General features: G+C 42.5%; 2 protein-coding genes and 1 pseudogene across 2 annotated transcripts; 2 read left to right on the top strand and 1 right to left on the bottom strand.

The window, feature by feature from the left end:
• Positions 1-1,839: 1,839 nt before the first annotated feature.
• LOC112897404 lies at positions 1,840-6,382 on the top strand. Its single transcript, XM_025965696.1, has 5 exons — positions 1,840-2,079; positions 2,545-2,842; positions 5,831-5,923; positions 6,022-6,091; positions 6,194-6,382. The coding sequence occupies exons 1-5, from the start codon at positions 1,840-1,842 to the stop codon at positions 6,204-6,206; spliced, it is 714 nt and encodes a 237-aa protein (XP_025821481.1). The 3' UTR covers positions 6,207-6,382.
• Positions 6,383-11,078: 4,696 nt separating this feature from the next.
• On the top strand, positions 11,079-11,881 carry LOC112897393 (glutathione S-transferase T3-like). The gene is made up of 2 exons (XM_025965685.1): positions 11,079-11,462; positions 11,552-11,881. Exons 1-2 carry the CDS (start codon positions 11,079-11,081, stop codon positions 11,879-11,881), a joined length of 714 nt encoding a protein of 237 aa, XP_025821470.1.
• A 978-nt stretch (positions 11,882-12,859) lies between these two features.
• Positions 12,860-13,984, bottom strand: LOC112897384 (annotated as a pseudogene).
• Positions 13,985-15,356: the final 1,372 nt, after the last annotated feature.

The following is a 15,356-nucleotide window of genomic DNA, read 5'->3' as shown; positions in this document are numbered from 1 at the left end:
AGTGTCCACCAAACCAATCCATTCTTATCACGATGGCATTTCATTTATGTCCCAGCTATTGAGCTTTCAATTATTATTTTGGCATTCATTTATTCCATCAATTCTCTTTTGATAGTCCTCTTTTACCTTAGCACAATGACCAAATGTAAGAACTCTATTTATCATTCAATTAATGTAGAACGGTTTGAAGTGCTCTTTAACCTCGATCTCACTCTGAATTTTGCATTCTTAGCTTTCTTCTTCTGCTGCTTCTTCTTCATCGGTTCTTTAACTGATGATTGCTTCTTTGGACTTCTTTGGAGGTTGCTTTTACTTCTTTGCCAGTGGTGGATGAGGTGAAGGGGGAGACCGGCTGCCTAGGAGGAGGTGAAGTAGGAGACAACGGCTGCCCAAGAGATGATGGTGATGGAGAATATTGTGGTGTAGCTGGCGGAGACGGTGGACTCATGTTGCCGGGAGATGCTGGTCTTAATGCCTGATCAACAAGCTTGAGGATGATGTGGTGCATCTCCCATAAGATCCAACCATAAATGGCCTCTGCTAGTGTTGTCTCTCCGCCTCCTTCAGAAATGTCGAGCTCGAGCGTCTCATAACCCTCGCACACCTCCTCCACACCTACTCTAACGTATCCAGCCGGAATCGGTTGTCCATGGTAGATCTCGCGTGGTTAGGTTGGCGTAGTGGTAGCGTAGGCAACCGTGTTGATTAAGCCCTTATATTGAATTTCAGCTCACAAGGTGTTCGTTGAGTGATTCCATCCACAAGATAGCGCTGCTAGGCGGTTTCAACTGCAGGGATTGCGTTGTCGATAGGGAGATCCGTAGAACCGCAGCTACTTCTTCGCTGAGACACTAGCTTCATTGATATTAGGCACTGGTGCTGGCTGTGATTGTTGCTGCAGGCTCATTGCTATGACAACTTGTCTTTTCACTTCATCCGCCATTCTTGCATCGTTAGATAACAACTGTTTTTCAAGCCTTCTCAAGTGCGCTTGCTCCTCATTCTTCCTTCTTTGTCGACTTCTGTAAGAGTCGATGTACTCCTTGACCCTATATTTCTACGGAATTACGTTTTATCTCGTGTTCGATTCGGATGTTCTGGATTCTGAAGGGTATAAGTTATCTCATCTTTTTCTCTATCAAGCTGGAATATTTCTAGACAACTGCTTCTATATCCTCCTCCTTACTCTAATAGCTGCTTAGTTTATAAATTCCACGGATGTAAGTGCGCCTGTTTTTGGAGAACCGGACCAGTGCCCGTCAAATAGAGTGAGAGGATCGATCGGGATGGCACGGAGTGAATTTTCTAGCCGGATGTCTAACGTCCGGGGCTAGCATCGGACGATGGTCCCTGCTAGTGAACCTCACATCGTCATGATCGCAACATGATAAAGCTGCATCCGTGACATTGAAAAATAGCATCTGTAACAAATAATAATAATACTCGCAACATCTAAAATGTAGACTCATTCTGGAATATAGAAAAAACCCACCGCAACATAAATATCATGTTGCATGCAACACCCAATCTTAGAAACACCATGCGCAACTTCTGTAACCGGAACTTCAAAAACCAACTATCGCAACATGTCATAATCAACCATGAAACATCAAAAATCAACCAATGAAACTTCTCGAATAAAAACCATGCAACATTAAGGATCATCCACTGCAAACATTTCTATTTACTGTTGCGACATCATAATCCAGTCTAAATTAAACTTGTCATAAAACATGTAACATCATATATGGCTGCTGCAACATATCACGTAAGCTACCGCAACATCAAAGTCCATTTGGTGCAGATCCGTTTACCTTGTCTTTCTTGTGAGGAGCCACCATGGAGAAGCTCGCCGCCGGTGACATTACCCAGACGTGGCTGGTGTGGTCCTCGACACTCGACGGCCAGATTGAGTACGACGTGCATGAGGATGTGCAGGGAGCATACGGAGGGGTGTTGTGCTATTGCCGCCGACGACCACACCCGGCCGCTGGTAAACATGCTGGCACGGTGGCTCCACCAGTCGCCGATCTACTCGTGCCGTCTGTGTCCCTCAACGGCGAATCGCTTGATGAGCAAGTTTGTGTGAGAAATGCAGTGAATATATATGTAACGAACTGAGATCCAATATGTTATTTATTTAATTTTTATTTTAGAAATTCAGCATTTTAATATACTAATTCAATATTCTTGGATAATTACTTCAACATTTCCACACAAAAATGTTGATCTAGTTTATCTAAATTGTCGGGTTAAGATTGAAGAAATGTCGAATATAGTATTTGGAACTGTTGGCTATATCGTTTAACATTTTGAACATAGTAGATCACGAATCTTTAGTAAAACTAATGGATCATTAACACTGACGACTCAAAAGGCAAAACAGAAAATAAAGCGTATCTGCATGTGATTCTGGCCTGTCCTGCGCGCTGCGCTGCCTGTGTGATTGGGCGATGGCGCTGTCTTCTGCATGCGGCTGCTTTTCTTTTTAGGGGTAGAAAAACACACTAAGAACAGCATTAGTCTGGGTACAAACGCCTTCAGCCGGATTACAAAGCCAAATATGGCGACCCATCGAGTCGTAGATGGCACACTCCTTGCCAACTTGTGTGCTTCCTGGTTGGCTTCTCTCCGCTCCGGTGGCCGTGGCGGGCCGTGTACCCCGGAAATAGAGGCCTAGGGGTCTCGATTGCCGACCCAAAATCCCCCGGTACCCCCACGCGACGTCTCTGTCCCATCCGCACGAGGAGAAGAGAGGAACCGTCCGTGGAGACGAGCGAGCACGCCGAGCAGGCAGCGGCGGCTGGCGACTCGGCACGCCGCACTCCCTTCCGGCGGCTGTGTAAGCTCCTCGCCTCTCTCTTCTTTTCCCTCTCATATCCCGTGTTCTAGCCACTTGCCTTCCAGGGTTTCTGGAGCTTCTTGATCCATGTCTGATTTCTTTGGGGGAGATGCGGAGATGTTTGGGCTGAGTGCACGCAGCTGTTGGATGCCTTTGCGCTGCCAACTCTGTTCATCCTTGCGCTATGATGCATCTGTCTACTCGTTTCCTCCATGCCCTTGCGCTTTGATCCCCTCTAGTGAAAACGTTTCTGTTTTACTTGGTACGCATGATTACTTTGTTGCTGCACTAGTACCGGTGACGGCTCTTAATGATAATGTACTAATCCAATTAAGATAAGAGGATGCCTTTGATGAACTGCAGAAGAGCTCCCGAGTGATGGATTCTAGATTCCTAGTTATCCCACCTTTGTTCTGAATAAGTTAAATCTGGGCCATACTGAAAGGAAACTAATAGGGAGAACCTAGGAGATTCTTCTCAGGTAGCGGAGACGATGCAGTTGTGTCAGATAACCAGAGGAATTTTCTAAGTTTTCTTTGATCAGGATGGCCTGGTTGACCATATTAGGCCAAACATAATAGTAGCACTTTGTTTCAAACAACTGTTATTTTATATATACCATTGTGCTCTGGGTCTCATGTTTCAGATATAGTCAACCCTGACTTATCCACTTAGAGATCTTGAATTGCCTGCTACCCGCATAATTGAACTTCTACCTTCCTCTAGTCACTGTAGACTTTTTTCCCTACTTGCTAGAGTATGTGCTTATTGATTCTGAACCTTGGCATGCAAGATTTCATTTGTTAGATTGTTAGAGTGTGTTTTTGCTCCTCACTGTATAATTGATCTCTGCAGCAACTCATTTTTTGTTTGTGAATATAATTGGTCAGAGAGTACTGATGCCACGGCAGTAATCGGAATGAGTTTGTGCTATATTTTTCAAACTTTTGGCTTGGAATTCAGTAGCTTTTTTTTATAATGAACCTGCTAACCCAACTATTAATCTGTGTGTCTGCACATATGCATAAGTTCAACCTAGATTCAACGCTGGTTTTGATATTTCAGTAATGATATTTCACACTCTAGCTTGCTCTTGGTTGCCACATTGGCATTGATAGCTGTATCTATTCTGATCTCGTATTAAGTTACTGTAGTATCTATCTAGTTGGATGGTGACTCTGCTAGTTGGATGAACTAGTACACTAGTTACTGTAGGAACAGTGGAGCACCACCCAGATCCGACCACGCCACCTGCACATTGCAACGGCGCTGCCTTCGTCCCTCACCGCCGCGGTGATGGTGTACGTGGATTCGTGGGACGAGTTCGTGGAGCGGTCCGTGCAGTCGCACCGACCCCAGCGCCGTACACCGCCGCGACCCCCGATCCGCTCTCCTCTCCCCTGAATACCCTCCAGCTTCGTTCTGTGTGTCTGATCTCACCTAACTTGTTTGTGCGCGTGTCTCTGCAGACCCGCTATGTGATGAAATACTGGCACTGCGAGGGGTAGCTCGTGCTCAAGGTCACCGATGACCGAGAGGTATCGTGCTGTTGGTTTGGTACATGGACGGGTGGTAGATGGCGTGTTCTAGATGCCATTGGCTAGTGCGGCCGTGCAATTGCGCAAATTGCAGCGGTATTGGGCTGATCAAGTGTTATATATCATGCTCCCTGGAAAGTTTGACTTCCATTGTAGCAACTAGCAATCATCTTTTGTTTCATAAGGTCTTTTGGTGTGGAATAATGGCTCTTGCAGTGGTTTTAGGTGTTGCTGTGTAATTTCCACGCCAATTGCTTCACTATTCTGGAGCTTCCCTCTTCTGTATTTGCACAATTTTGCACTGCAATAAAATGTCACCATATGCTATATGGCCGTCAAGCTGATTGCTCCCAGTATAAGCAAATTGTGCCAATGCATGCCTGGACATTGCCTTTCTACAATAAATGTCCTATGATTGATTGTTACAGTTCTGTAAGGAACTAGAACTACTTTCAGGTTAATTCTTTAATCCGCTAGGTATTTCAATTCATTAGAAACCTTCTTCAGCTAGAATATCTACTTTTTAAGTTGATGTTGAAATGAAAGGTACTGCGTTTAGAATGTATTGGGCTAATATATACAAATCATGTAATTTCAAGAAAGCACTTCACTTGCAGAACCTTCAGAATGTGGCACCTATTGCATCAATACTTGCAAATAATAAAGTCATCTTTGAAGGTTTTACTGGGTCATATTTAGTTGCTTATCCTTGTGATCTCTGGCTCAGATAAATTGTCAAGCCACAAGCGGTGTTAGTTTGTTGTGGCCTTGATCTCTTGTGTTGAAGTTTTCTGATGGATAAGCTGTTAGTGTAAGCAGTGCTTTAAAGGCGTCGCCTATGCATCCGGACGTACCTAGCTCGCCTTGGGGAACAGTAACGCATTGTTGCCTAAGCGCTGCCTAGGCGTCCAGGCGTGCCAAGCTCGCCTTGGGTCACCTTGTCGTGTTTAAGACACCGAGTGTAAGGGTTCCACCATCCAGCTAAAAGCGAACTGTATTGTTGTCGTTGTTGTTGTTGTTTTTTTCTTTTCAAAGATATAATCCTTCCGGTTATCTCTTCTCTTGCGCATGGTCCAGTATGTTGCATCAAAAGCACATATTTTAATGGACCAGTACTGTTGTTATCATTTAGGTTGTCTTTTATGTTGGTTTGTATTTGCAACTGTACTGCAGATGCAGTTCTTAATGAAAGCCAGAACCTTGAGCTTGCCATGGTAGTATTACATCTTGCTTGTTTATTACAGGAGCAAGTATTGGTATTCTAAGCTGAGAAAAGTACCTAATGATATCAAAACCCAGACCTGTAGTTGTGTAATTTATTACTTGTAGTTGTTGCTTGAAAGTCCATTAATCGCTTGCTATTGTGTTAACTCTGGCACGCTGCATGTTGTATGAAGTTTGATTGAAATTAAACATTCCTGCTTTGCTGACCAAAGTTTATCGCCCACAGTGCTTGAAGTTCAAGACAGATCAAGCTCAGCATGCAAAGAAGATGGAGAAGCTCAACAACATCTTTTTGCTCACATGACTCGTGGGCCTGATGGTATTAAGCTTTGTTTTCTCCAGGGTTTACAATCACTAAATCAAGCACTGAATTTAATTGTTTCACTAATTTGGGTTCCTGTTCTTTGGATCATGCAGCTGATATCAATGAAGTTTCAGGGAAGGAACAGGCAGAGCAACAACAATCGAAGAAAGGACGGGGCAGGAGGTAGTAATGCTTGTCTTGCTCATGATATCTTTCAGAAAATTCACAAGCGGGATGGTGGACTGACGTTTCATTGACTCTTGTCTCTACAATGTTACTCTGAAGGAATTTTGAATGATCTTGGACATTTTTGGGTATAGAACCAAGAACATGCTGAATCTTTCATGAGTTCATGATCAGAGAAACACTCAATCCTTGACCAGTTTTTTTGCAGTGTGGGAATATGACTAGATAATCTGTCTGTTCTTAATCTTATCTTGTAGCGTATGTGGCCACACGGCATTTTGGAGGGCATACTGAATACTGATCCATAGTAGCCCATCTAACAGCCCATGAATTTCCAAACAGGTAAAGGGGGCTGAAGCATTTGCTATGTGAAACAACAGTGGATCTGTATCAAGCAGAAGGAAAATATGAGCAAAATTAAATTGAGCTGACAAATGAAAAAAATACTCTAAACTAGTATGGTATCCTTGCTAGAGATTTCACATGTTAAGCATGCTTCATATCTTGATTTGGTTAACAATTTGAGTGACTCAGCGGGCAGCATTTTATCAGTGAGCTCTAGTGGTATTGTTCCAGAACCCAGCAGAAGAGATTACTTTGCTTCTTACATAACAATAACTGGAATATGGCTCCATGTCTTAAAAGGAAAAGATAAATTGCAGCCTTTAAAGGCGCGGAACATTGTGAAAAAATGATTAGGATTAGGATACTGTAAGAAATATGGCCTCATTAGACTAGTTGTGATTTTGGTGATTGTGTGACAACATAGTCAATGGGACTAACGAGTTTGTGAGCTCTAGTTTATAGGATTTCTAGTTCCATAGATGGAGTCCAATCACATACAAGATGGTCCAAATGACTGCACCAACAATTTGGACAAGTGTCATCTGAAAATAGGCAACCGGTTGAACCGACGGCATCAAATATGAACTGAGCGGTGCATTGGTAATTGCAACAATGATCAAGTGAAGAAGAAGTCAGTAGCACCGGTTGAACTGGATAGTAGGCGTCGGTGCAATTCTCAGTTGGTCTAGTGTTATGCACAGAAGCTCCAAAAGGTTTTGCGTAAAAGTGCCTTCAAGACCGGTTGAACCGACGCTCAAGAAGAAGGCGTCGGTGCATTGGTACTTCATGTGCCCAAGAGATTCTTCAAGATATAGAAGCATACAGAAGCATTCGAGGAACAAGATCTTCAGCACCGGTTGAACTGACGGTGCGTCGGTGCAATATGAATAGGCGTATCTAAAAATACTTGAAAAAAATCTTCGCAGCGGTTAAACCTGTTGGAACTTCCAACCTTGTGTACGAAGTTCCAATGGGTCAGAAATTCCGACACTGGATCGGAAGTTTCGACAAAAGGAAAGTTCTTATATGAAATTCAAAATTAAACTTGAAACTGTAGAACTTGGCTAATCAAAAGTTGCGCAATGATAATAGAAGATTTCTGCAAAGTGATCTTTGCAAGCACAACAACTTGAGTACGTAGATCGGCACAAAATAAATTCTAGGTCAATAAGAACTAAATAAATGAAATTGCAAGATATAGAAGATTTGTTCACGAAGTTTACTCCCACTAAAAAAGCTACATCTCCGTTGAGGAGCTCACAAAGAGCTAGATCTTCCACTAACCCTTTACCTCACTTAATCAACCATAAAGGAGGATTGAGTCACTTACTATGAAATCCATAAAGGATGGGTAATACAAACTTACCGGGGCGCGCACACACAGAGAACGCTCAACCGTGCGACGCCTAACCGTCTAGAAGCAAGCTTCAAGAGTAACAAACGCGAATTGATGGATGAAGATGATTCAAGTGCTCTTGAGATGAACGTGGCTGCCTTCTCACTCAAATACTCAAGCCTCACACCTCAATCTTGCTCTCACCCAAGCCCTAGCTCAAATCAACTTAAGGATTAGCTCTTCTAGGGATCGGGAAGTGTTTTGGAAGCTCAAAAAGGTGTGTTCTTCGTGTTAGGTCAGCCACCAATGAAGGAGAGGCTGAGGGGGTATAAATACCCGAGCCCCAAAAACTAGTCGTTAGTGGGCTGGTTAAGTAATTGTCGGAACTTCCAACCCTATTAAAAACAGTCGGCCGAGGACCCCCTGTTAGAACTATCAAGCAACTTCCAGCAGGGGTCGGAATTTCCGGCACACACTGAGTTAGTGAGAAAATTAAGCGCACAAGTATGTGATTTTGTATCTCTCTTGGGTAGTTAGCATCTCAATTAAGCATTTTGACATCTTCAAGCTATCCATTCGCATGCCGATGTTTCCTATACTCAAATTCAAAATAAAAAATAAATAAAGATCTTCTTTTGAGCTCCATCAATAGATTTGCATCTTTTCACACAAATATTTCATTTCGTTGAATTTTAATCCATCCATAGCTTGATGAACACATTAGCTCCTTAATTATGCATGTCATCAACATTAAAACCTACTTAGGGGGGCCAAATGTACTTTCACAATGATGTCAGCAGAAGTGAACGTTGGAGTTCAACGGCTAGGGGTCAGTGTGACCGGTTAAATCGACGGTGGCGACCGGTTTAACCGACGTTTTATACTTTTCTGGGTAAAAGCAAGCAACGGCTATGAGCTGCCCTCTAGTCTATATAAGGCCTCACCCCGGATCATTTGAGGTGGCTGGAGTTTGTGAGAAGCCTCTTACACTTAGAAGAAGTTCTCCAAGCCATTTAAGAGCACATTGATCACATCCTTAGGTTTAGCACAAGCATTGTAAGTGAGAGTGCTAGGCTAGCTCTAGTTAGAGTGAGAGTGCAAGGTGTAGTTGCCTTGTGTACTGGTTCTTGAGTGAACCAAATCTTGTATCTCGGTGTGCCGCCCCCTTGGAATCTTTATGACTCGTCGGCAAGTCTTCAACCCTCCGGCTTGGTGTGGAGTGGCGACGACGGCTTTGTGCGGGAAAGAGGAGACCCCTCCTTAGTGGGAAACTCTATAGTGAAAGCGGCATCAAGGTGACCGGGAGACTTGGCATGAGCCTTAGTGGCTGAGCATTTGTGGCAAGTCAAGGGGTGTCCGCGGAAGAGACTTGGTGACCGGAAAACAATACTCTTTGTGAGTGCTTCAACAACGTGGACTAGGGGTGGCTTTGTGGCTACCGATATCACGGGATAATCTTCATATCGAGAGTTTGCTTCCCTCAACCTTTTTCTTTAAACTTGCTTATTTCATACTTGTATCTTGTGTGTCTTTACATTCTTAGTGTAGTATCTTGCTAGGATTAATTATAGGTTGCAAAATTCTTTGGGATGAGGTTTTTCACACTAGTTGAACCCAAATTGCACATCTAGATAATATGTTTTAGCTTATATTTTATGCTAATTAGTTTAAACCATAGTTTCAAATTTTAGAATTGTCTAATTCACCCCTCCTCCTCTTAGGCTACGAGCACCTATTCCTTTGAGATACATTCTATTCACGTGATATTTGCCACTCGATGTGTATGCATAAAATTGAGGACAAGGACTGAAAAGAGCTAAGATCGACAAAACTATGCAATTACCTGACCACTGGAGGGCAAAAGGTAAAATTAGTTAGTTGCCTCTGGGATGCCAACTTTCTCAGTTGAGGGCCTCATAGACCGTGGGTTGATTTCTGAAAATCTAAAGGGCCTTTTCCCTAAATTTCCTGCATGTCGCACAGCAACCCAAACGCGACATGACCGCGTATAGACTATAGAGGATTTTGATAAACACGTGGATCGCCAAAGCCAATGCTCTTAGGGCATCTCCAAGAGTGCCAAAAAGCACTCCTAATAATAACTTTTGGGTAAAAGACTGAAGCTCCAACGGTGGCCCAATTCTCTGCCCAAAATTTTGGCTCGCCCCAAACAAACGCTCTCCGGAACTAGATATCCGCCGATGCCCAGTCACTCCCAATCCCGAAATTCACTGCTGATGCCCACCATTTCTCACTTCCCGCATGCCTCCCCGCGCATTTTCCCTCCCAGTCGCGCCATTTTTCCCCCATCATCCTGCCAATTCAACCGCCGCCGAGCTCCATCCCTTCTTCCAAAGCATGTTGGGATACCAGTGCCGCCAACCATCTGTCTACCCTTTCCGCACCCCTCTGTCTCTCCGTCCAGGCTGCGGATCTCCAGAATCGACGGCACAGGCTCCCGTCCGTCCGGCGTTGGATCCACTCCATCGACAGCAGGGGCTCCCCTCTGCCCAGCAACGCTCTCCCGTCCATTTGGCGCCAAATCTACTCCATTGATAGCAGCGGCTCCCGTCCGCTCAGCAACGCTCTGCTGGATTTGCCTCGCGTGCTTCGATTCGCATCCAGGTACTGAGATTCAGGTCCCCCATGTACTGAACTTCGTGTTGCTTTGATTTGCATCCCATGAACTTCTATTGTTTTAACAAATCTGTCAAGTATTCCTTGTTGGTGTTAATCTCGGATATGCACTGACTAAATTGATTTTATTTTGCTCTACTAGATATTTTTATTTTTCTGTAATAGATATTTCACTGACTGCACAAGAAGAGGATATATTGGAGTATCTGTAGTATCTCCTAGGTTCTATAGAGTGGCAAAACAATGTATTGTTGTAGTAGGAAAATTGATCCTAGATCCATCGATTGACGTAACTAAACAATTATCCTTTCTATCAAAGCAATTTATTCTCTATTACCTCAAATTGTTTTCTTGTTCCACCATTAGCCAAAACAAGATATGGAAAATGAGAACTGCATGCTCGTGGGCCATGCTATCACATTAACCAAAACGTCTGATATAACTTGCCAATTCACTTGGCACTTTAAGGTGCATCATTGTGCTATAAAACCACCCCCACTACATTGGTAACACAGCTATACTGTGTAGTCAACTATTTGTCCGGAAGATAATCCCATGAGATAGCTACATGGTGCAGTTAGTTTTCTTGCTTACTATTTCATTATGGCTTCCAGGCTTTAATATTTAGTTTGATTAACAATGGAAGGACAAGGATACTGGACAAACATGGTGGAGGGCAACGATGGCCTGCCTTTGGATGACTTCAGTAGCCCGCCCGAGGAGCAGCAATCGCCTGTTATTAGAAGTACTCCATCAGCAAGGCCAAATCAGAAAAGGTCAAAAAACTTTAATGAGCAGGAGGATCAATTGCTTGTTTCAGCACGGTTGAATATTAGTACAGATCCAATACAAGGCACCAATCAAACTAAAGGATCATTTTGGACAAGAGCTTATGACTACTACCACTCAAATAAGGAATTCACATCAGATCGTAGTCAGAGTTCACTTTTCCATCGATGGAAAGGTATTCTACAGAATGTCAACAAATTTTATGGAAGTGTAACTTGGATTGATGGTAGAAATCAGAGTGGGGTTACATTTCAAGACAAGGTATTTTATATTCATTATTGGCCTTCCATTCTTTATATTCATGCATTCAGGGATGTACTAACTGCATTTAACTTGCTTAATTTCTACAGCTTATACAGACATTGGCTTTGTTCAAGGCTGAAGACAAGGAGAACAAGTCGTTTCAATTCCTGCACTGCTGGAATATCTTGCAAAATCAACCAAAGTGGCATGAGAAGCGGAAGCAAATGGCATCTCAGAAGCAACTTGGTAACAAAAGCCAGAAGACAAATATGTATTCAAGTCCGAGGACGTCCACTCCCATCAATGTTGATAGTAGCCATAATGTTGTCCCTGGTAATGCACCTCCAGAGACCGATCACCGCAAGAGACCAATGGGTAAGAAGAAGGCTAAAGAAGCCTTGCGCGAGGTGGAGGTGAGTCTTGTGTGGAGGCTTTAGACCATTTGTGGACAAAAAAAAGAGAGTCCGATGCAGAGAAAGAACATAAGAAAGAAGAAAGATACAACCAGTCATATGCACTAGATAGAGAGAGGCTTGAGCTAGAAAAAAGAAGGGTTAAAGCTGAAGAAGAAAAGGCTACAAATGAGGCAAAAAATCTTCAGATAAAGGAACATGAATTAGAACACAAGGAAAATGAACTACAGCACAAGAGAATGTTAGATGAAGAGAGAATTATGACAATGGATATTGCTTCTATGACTATTTAGCAGCAACAGTACTACAAGAGCCTACAAGATGAGATCATCGCACGTCATGTTTTAAAATAGCTCGACTGGACAGGTTCATTTCTTACATCATTTTTTGTTTACATACCACACCTATGGCTGCCTGCCTCTCCTACAATAGCTTCTTTATGATTATGCTTTACCTTTGTATGTTGCATTCTTTATTACTAATTTTCTTAATTTCAGACGAGCTCCTTGGAAGAACATGTTGAATATTTCAGTATCCTTTCGGTTTGGTACAAGTCCAATTGAAGTTGTTGCTCTTCAAGGCATAAGTGAAGATGTCGATATGCCTCATTGCCATATGTCATATTTGTTTTTTAGTTTGGTAGATCCTCGATTGAATTACAATTTTATTTCATTTGAATTCCCATATGGACTCAGTTGCTTTTCACTTTACCAATTCAATTTCCCTTTAGTGTCGATATATATGAACTGCAATTATATTTCTATTTTAAAAAGCTAATAGTGCTGCAAAAAATAACACATCATAATCTTTGAAACATCTTATTTAGGTAAAATGTCTTATAAGCATTAATCATTCAACTACCAAAGTCCTAAGAAATAGAGATCATGTATGTAGAACCTGAGTGGAAGGTCACATGCAATTTATTATGTGCATAATAAAAAATAAAACTTAATATTAATCTGGATGATGTTGCCATAGGTGCTCCACTAGGTCTTCCTGTAGCTAATGGTGAGTTTCGTTGTTCCTAATATTTTTGTGCATTTGAATAAATTCTTCAAGATCGGTAGTATGCTCATGGGAAAGTGTCACGTTTTCTCCACCATAATCGAAGCGTTCCTCAGGATCCACTTCTCCCTCATCTTCAATAATCATATTATGCATGGTGACACAAGCTTTCATAATGTCTCCTAGTGTCTCTTTATCCCAAAACCGAGCAAGACCATGAACAATGGCAAAACGGGATTGAAGGACTCCAAAAGCTCTTTCCACATCTTTCCGTATTGCTTCCTGTGCTTTAACAAAATATTTCCTTTAATTGCCCTGAGGTTGTTGTACGGTCTTCACAAATGTGGCCCAAGATGGGTATATGCCATCAGCAAGATAGTGTCCCATTGTATAATCGTGACCATTTATATTATAGTTCACTTGAGGAGCTTCACCTTCAACAAGCTTTGCAAAAAGTGGAGACCGGTGAAGAACATTGATATCATTATGAGACCCAGGTAAACCAAAAAAAGCGTGCCAAATCCAGAGATCCTTGGATGCAACAGCTTCTAAAATTATTGTAGGCTCGTGCACGTGTCCTGAATACATACCTTGCCATGCTGAAGGGCAATTCTTCCATTTCCAATGCATGCAATCAATAGAACCTAGGATACCAGGAAAACCTCTTTTCTCTCCAAGTGCAAGCAATCGAGCTGTATCGTGCTCATTAGGTGATCTCAAGTACTTGTCTTCAAAATTTTCAATAATTGCATTGACAAACCTTCTCAGACTTTCTATGGTAGTACTTTCTGCAATACGAACGTATTCATCCGTAGCATCTGCCGGCACTCCATAATTTAGCATCTGGAATGATGCAGTGACTTTCTGGAAACAAGTTAATCCAGCTGTATTAGCTGCATTTCTCTTCTGCATAAAGTACTCATCATGAGCTTCTACAGCATGCATTATGCGTAAAAATAGATCCGGACTCATTCTATACCTACGCAACCAAGAAAAATAAGACATCCAAATTATAATGAAAATCACAAATTAATTGGACCAATCAAATACATACAACCTCCGTCGGAATAGAGTTGGACCGTACGTAGGATCATCCGCCAAATAATCTTGATATATTCTCATGTGCCCTCCTTCTCTATCCTGATATAGGACTGCATGCCGAGGACACAACCACCATATTTTCGTGTAGGCTGTAAATGATTTTGCACAATTTCTACAGCAGAAAGAATGAGTTCATCATCATCATACGATGATGATTTATCCAATAGACTTTGGAACAGGGAGGGATGCCGACTCATCACACGCGCTGCCCTTGGTCACGCACTTGTGCCCCTGATTGCTTGGATGACTTGCTCACGACGTTTACGGGATCGGCCGGAGCTCACGGCATCTACGGGATCGGCCGGAGGTCACGACGTCTATGGGATCAAGAGCTAGAGCCCAGTCTGCATAGCGTGCTTGTTCAAGCCAGGAGGCGGCGATGGAATAAAATAAGCGACGATGCGGCCAGAGGATAAATAAATATGTGAACGATGCGGTCAGAGGAAATATCGGCAAAAAGATACCGTATTTGTTAAACCTCCATGAGATAAATCAAAGATGTGGGCCCATCTTTTGATGATGTGTTACAGTTTAAATTTTTTATGGGGAGTACTTTTAGGAACTGTTGGAGAAGGTTTTTTTTACTCCAATAATTTTTGGCGAGGCTCCGTAACCAGAATTTTTGGACTGTATTTTTTGGGCACTCTTGAGATGCTCTTAAGCATCATTATTTGGGCTCATTTATAGAATGATCTGTTTCATCCTTTTTATAAAGCCCATCATACTCCGTTTGGATTATCAATGAATGTTTGGTGCTCTTTTGGATTGTAGGATAAAATTAGGTGGGGACACAATAGAACACAGAAATATCCACTTTACCCTTGCATGCAGTGGATGAGGGCAAGAGCAAGATGGAAGGAAAAGAGAGGTTATTCTGATCTTTTCACCGTCTGTTGGTTCCTCTAGTTGATTTTAGTGCAAATTAGGTGGATCTTGAGAATTAATGGCCTAAAATTTTGTTAGGGTGGAAGTAATTTTTTAGTCTACCTTTTAGTCCATATATTTGCATCACCTGTTAAACTAAACTTTTAAGCCTAAAGTTTAATCTGTGGATCCAAACGGAACCTAACAGGTAGCGAGTCCTGTCATCTTGGAGCCCATATTTGATAAGCCAGGAGGATGTGGATATGTTGGAGTTTTTTTTCCATGCCTCGTACCGAGTAGTTGAACTTGGCAATGGTACATTCATCCGCTTCTGGTCTGACAGTTGGATTGAAGGCGCGTGCATACAGAATTTGGTGTCCAATCTGGTATCCCTTGTCCCATGAGATTCTGAAAATGACGAACCATGGTCCAGGCGCTCAACGCTGGACAAGGGACATCAATGAGGCACCTGTTGAGTACGATCACCTTTGGGGGGATCAGTTGGAAGTCGTTTTTCTTCAGCCGGAAA

The sequence above is a fragment of the Panicum hallii genome, chromosome 1 (genome assembly GCF_002211085.1).
Source record: "Panicum hallii strain FIL2 chromosome 1, PHallii_v3.1, whole genome shotgun sequence".
NCBI classification, from domain to species: domain Eukaryota; kingdom Viridiplantae; phylum Streptophyta; class Magnoliopsida; order Poales; family Poaceae; genus Panicum; species Panicum hallii.
The sequence above is the reverse complement of the archived record's forward strand: the minus strand, read 5'-3'. Positions and strand labels throughout refer to the sequence as shown.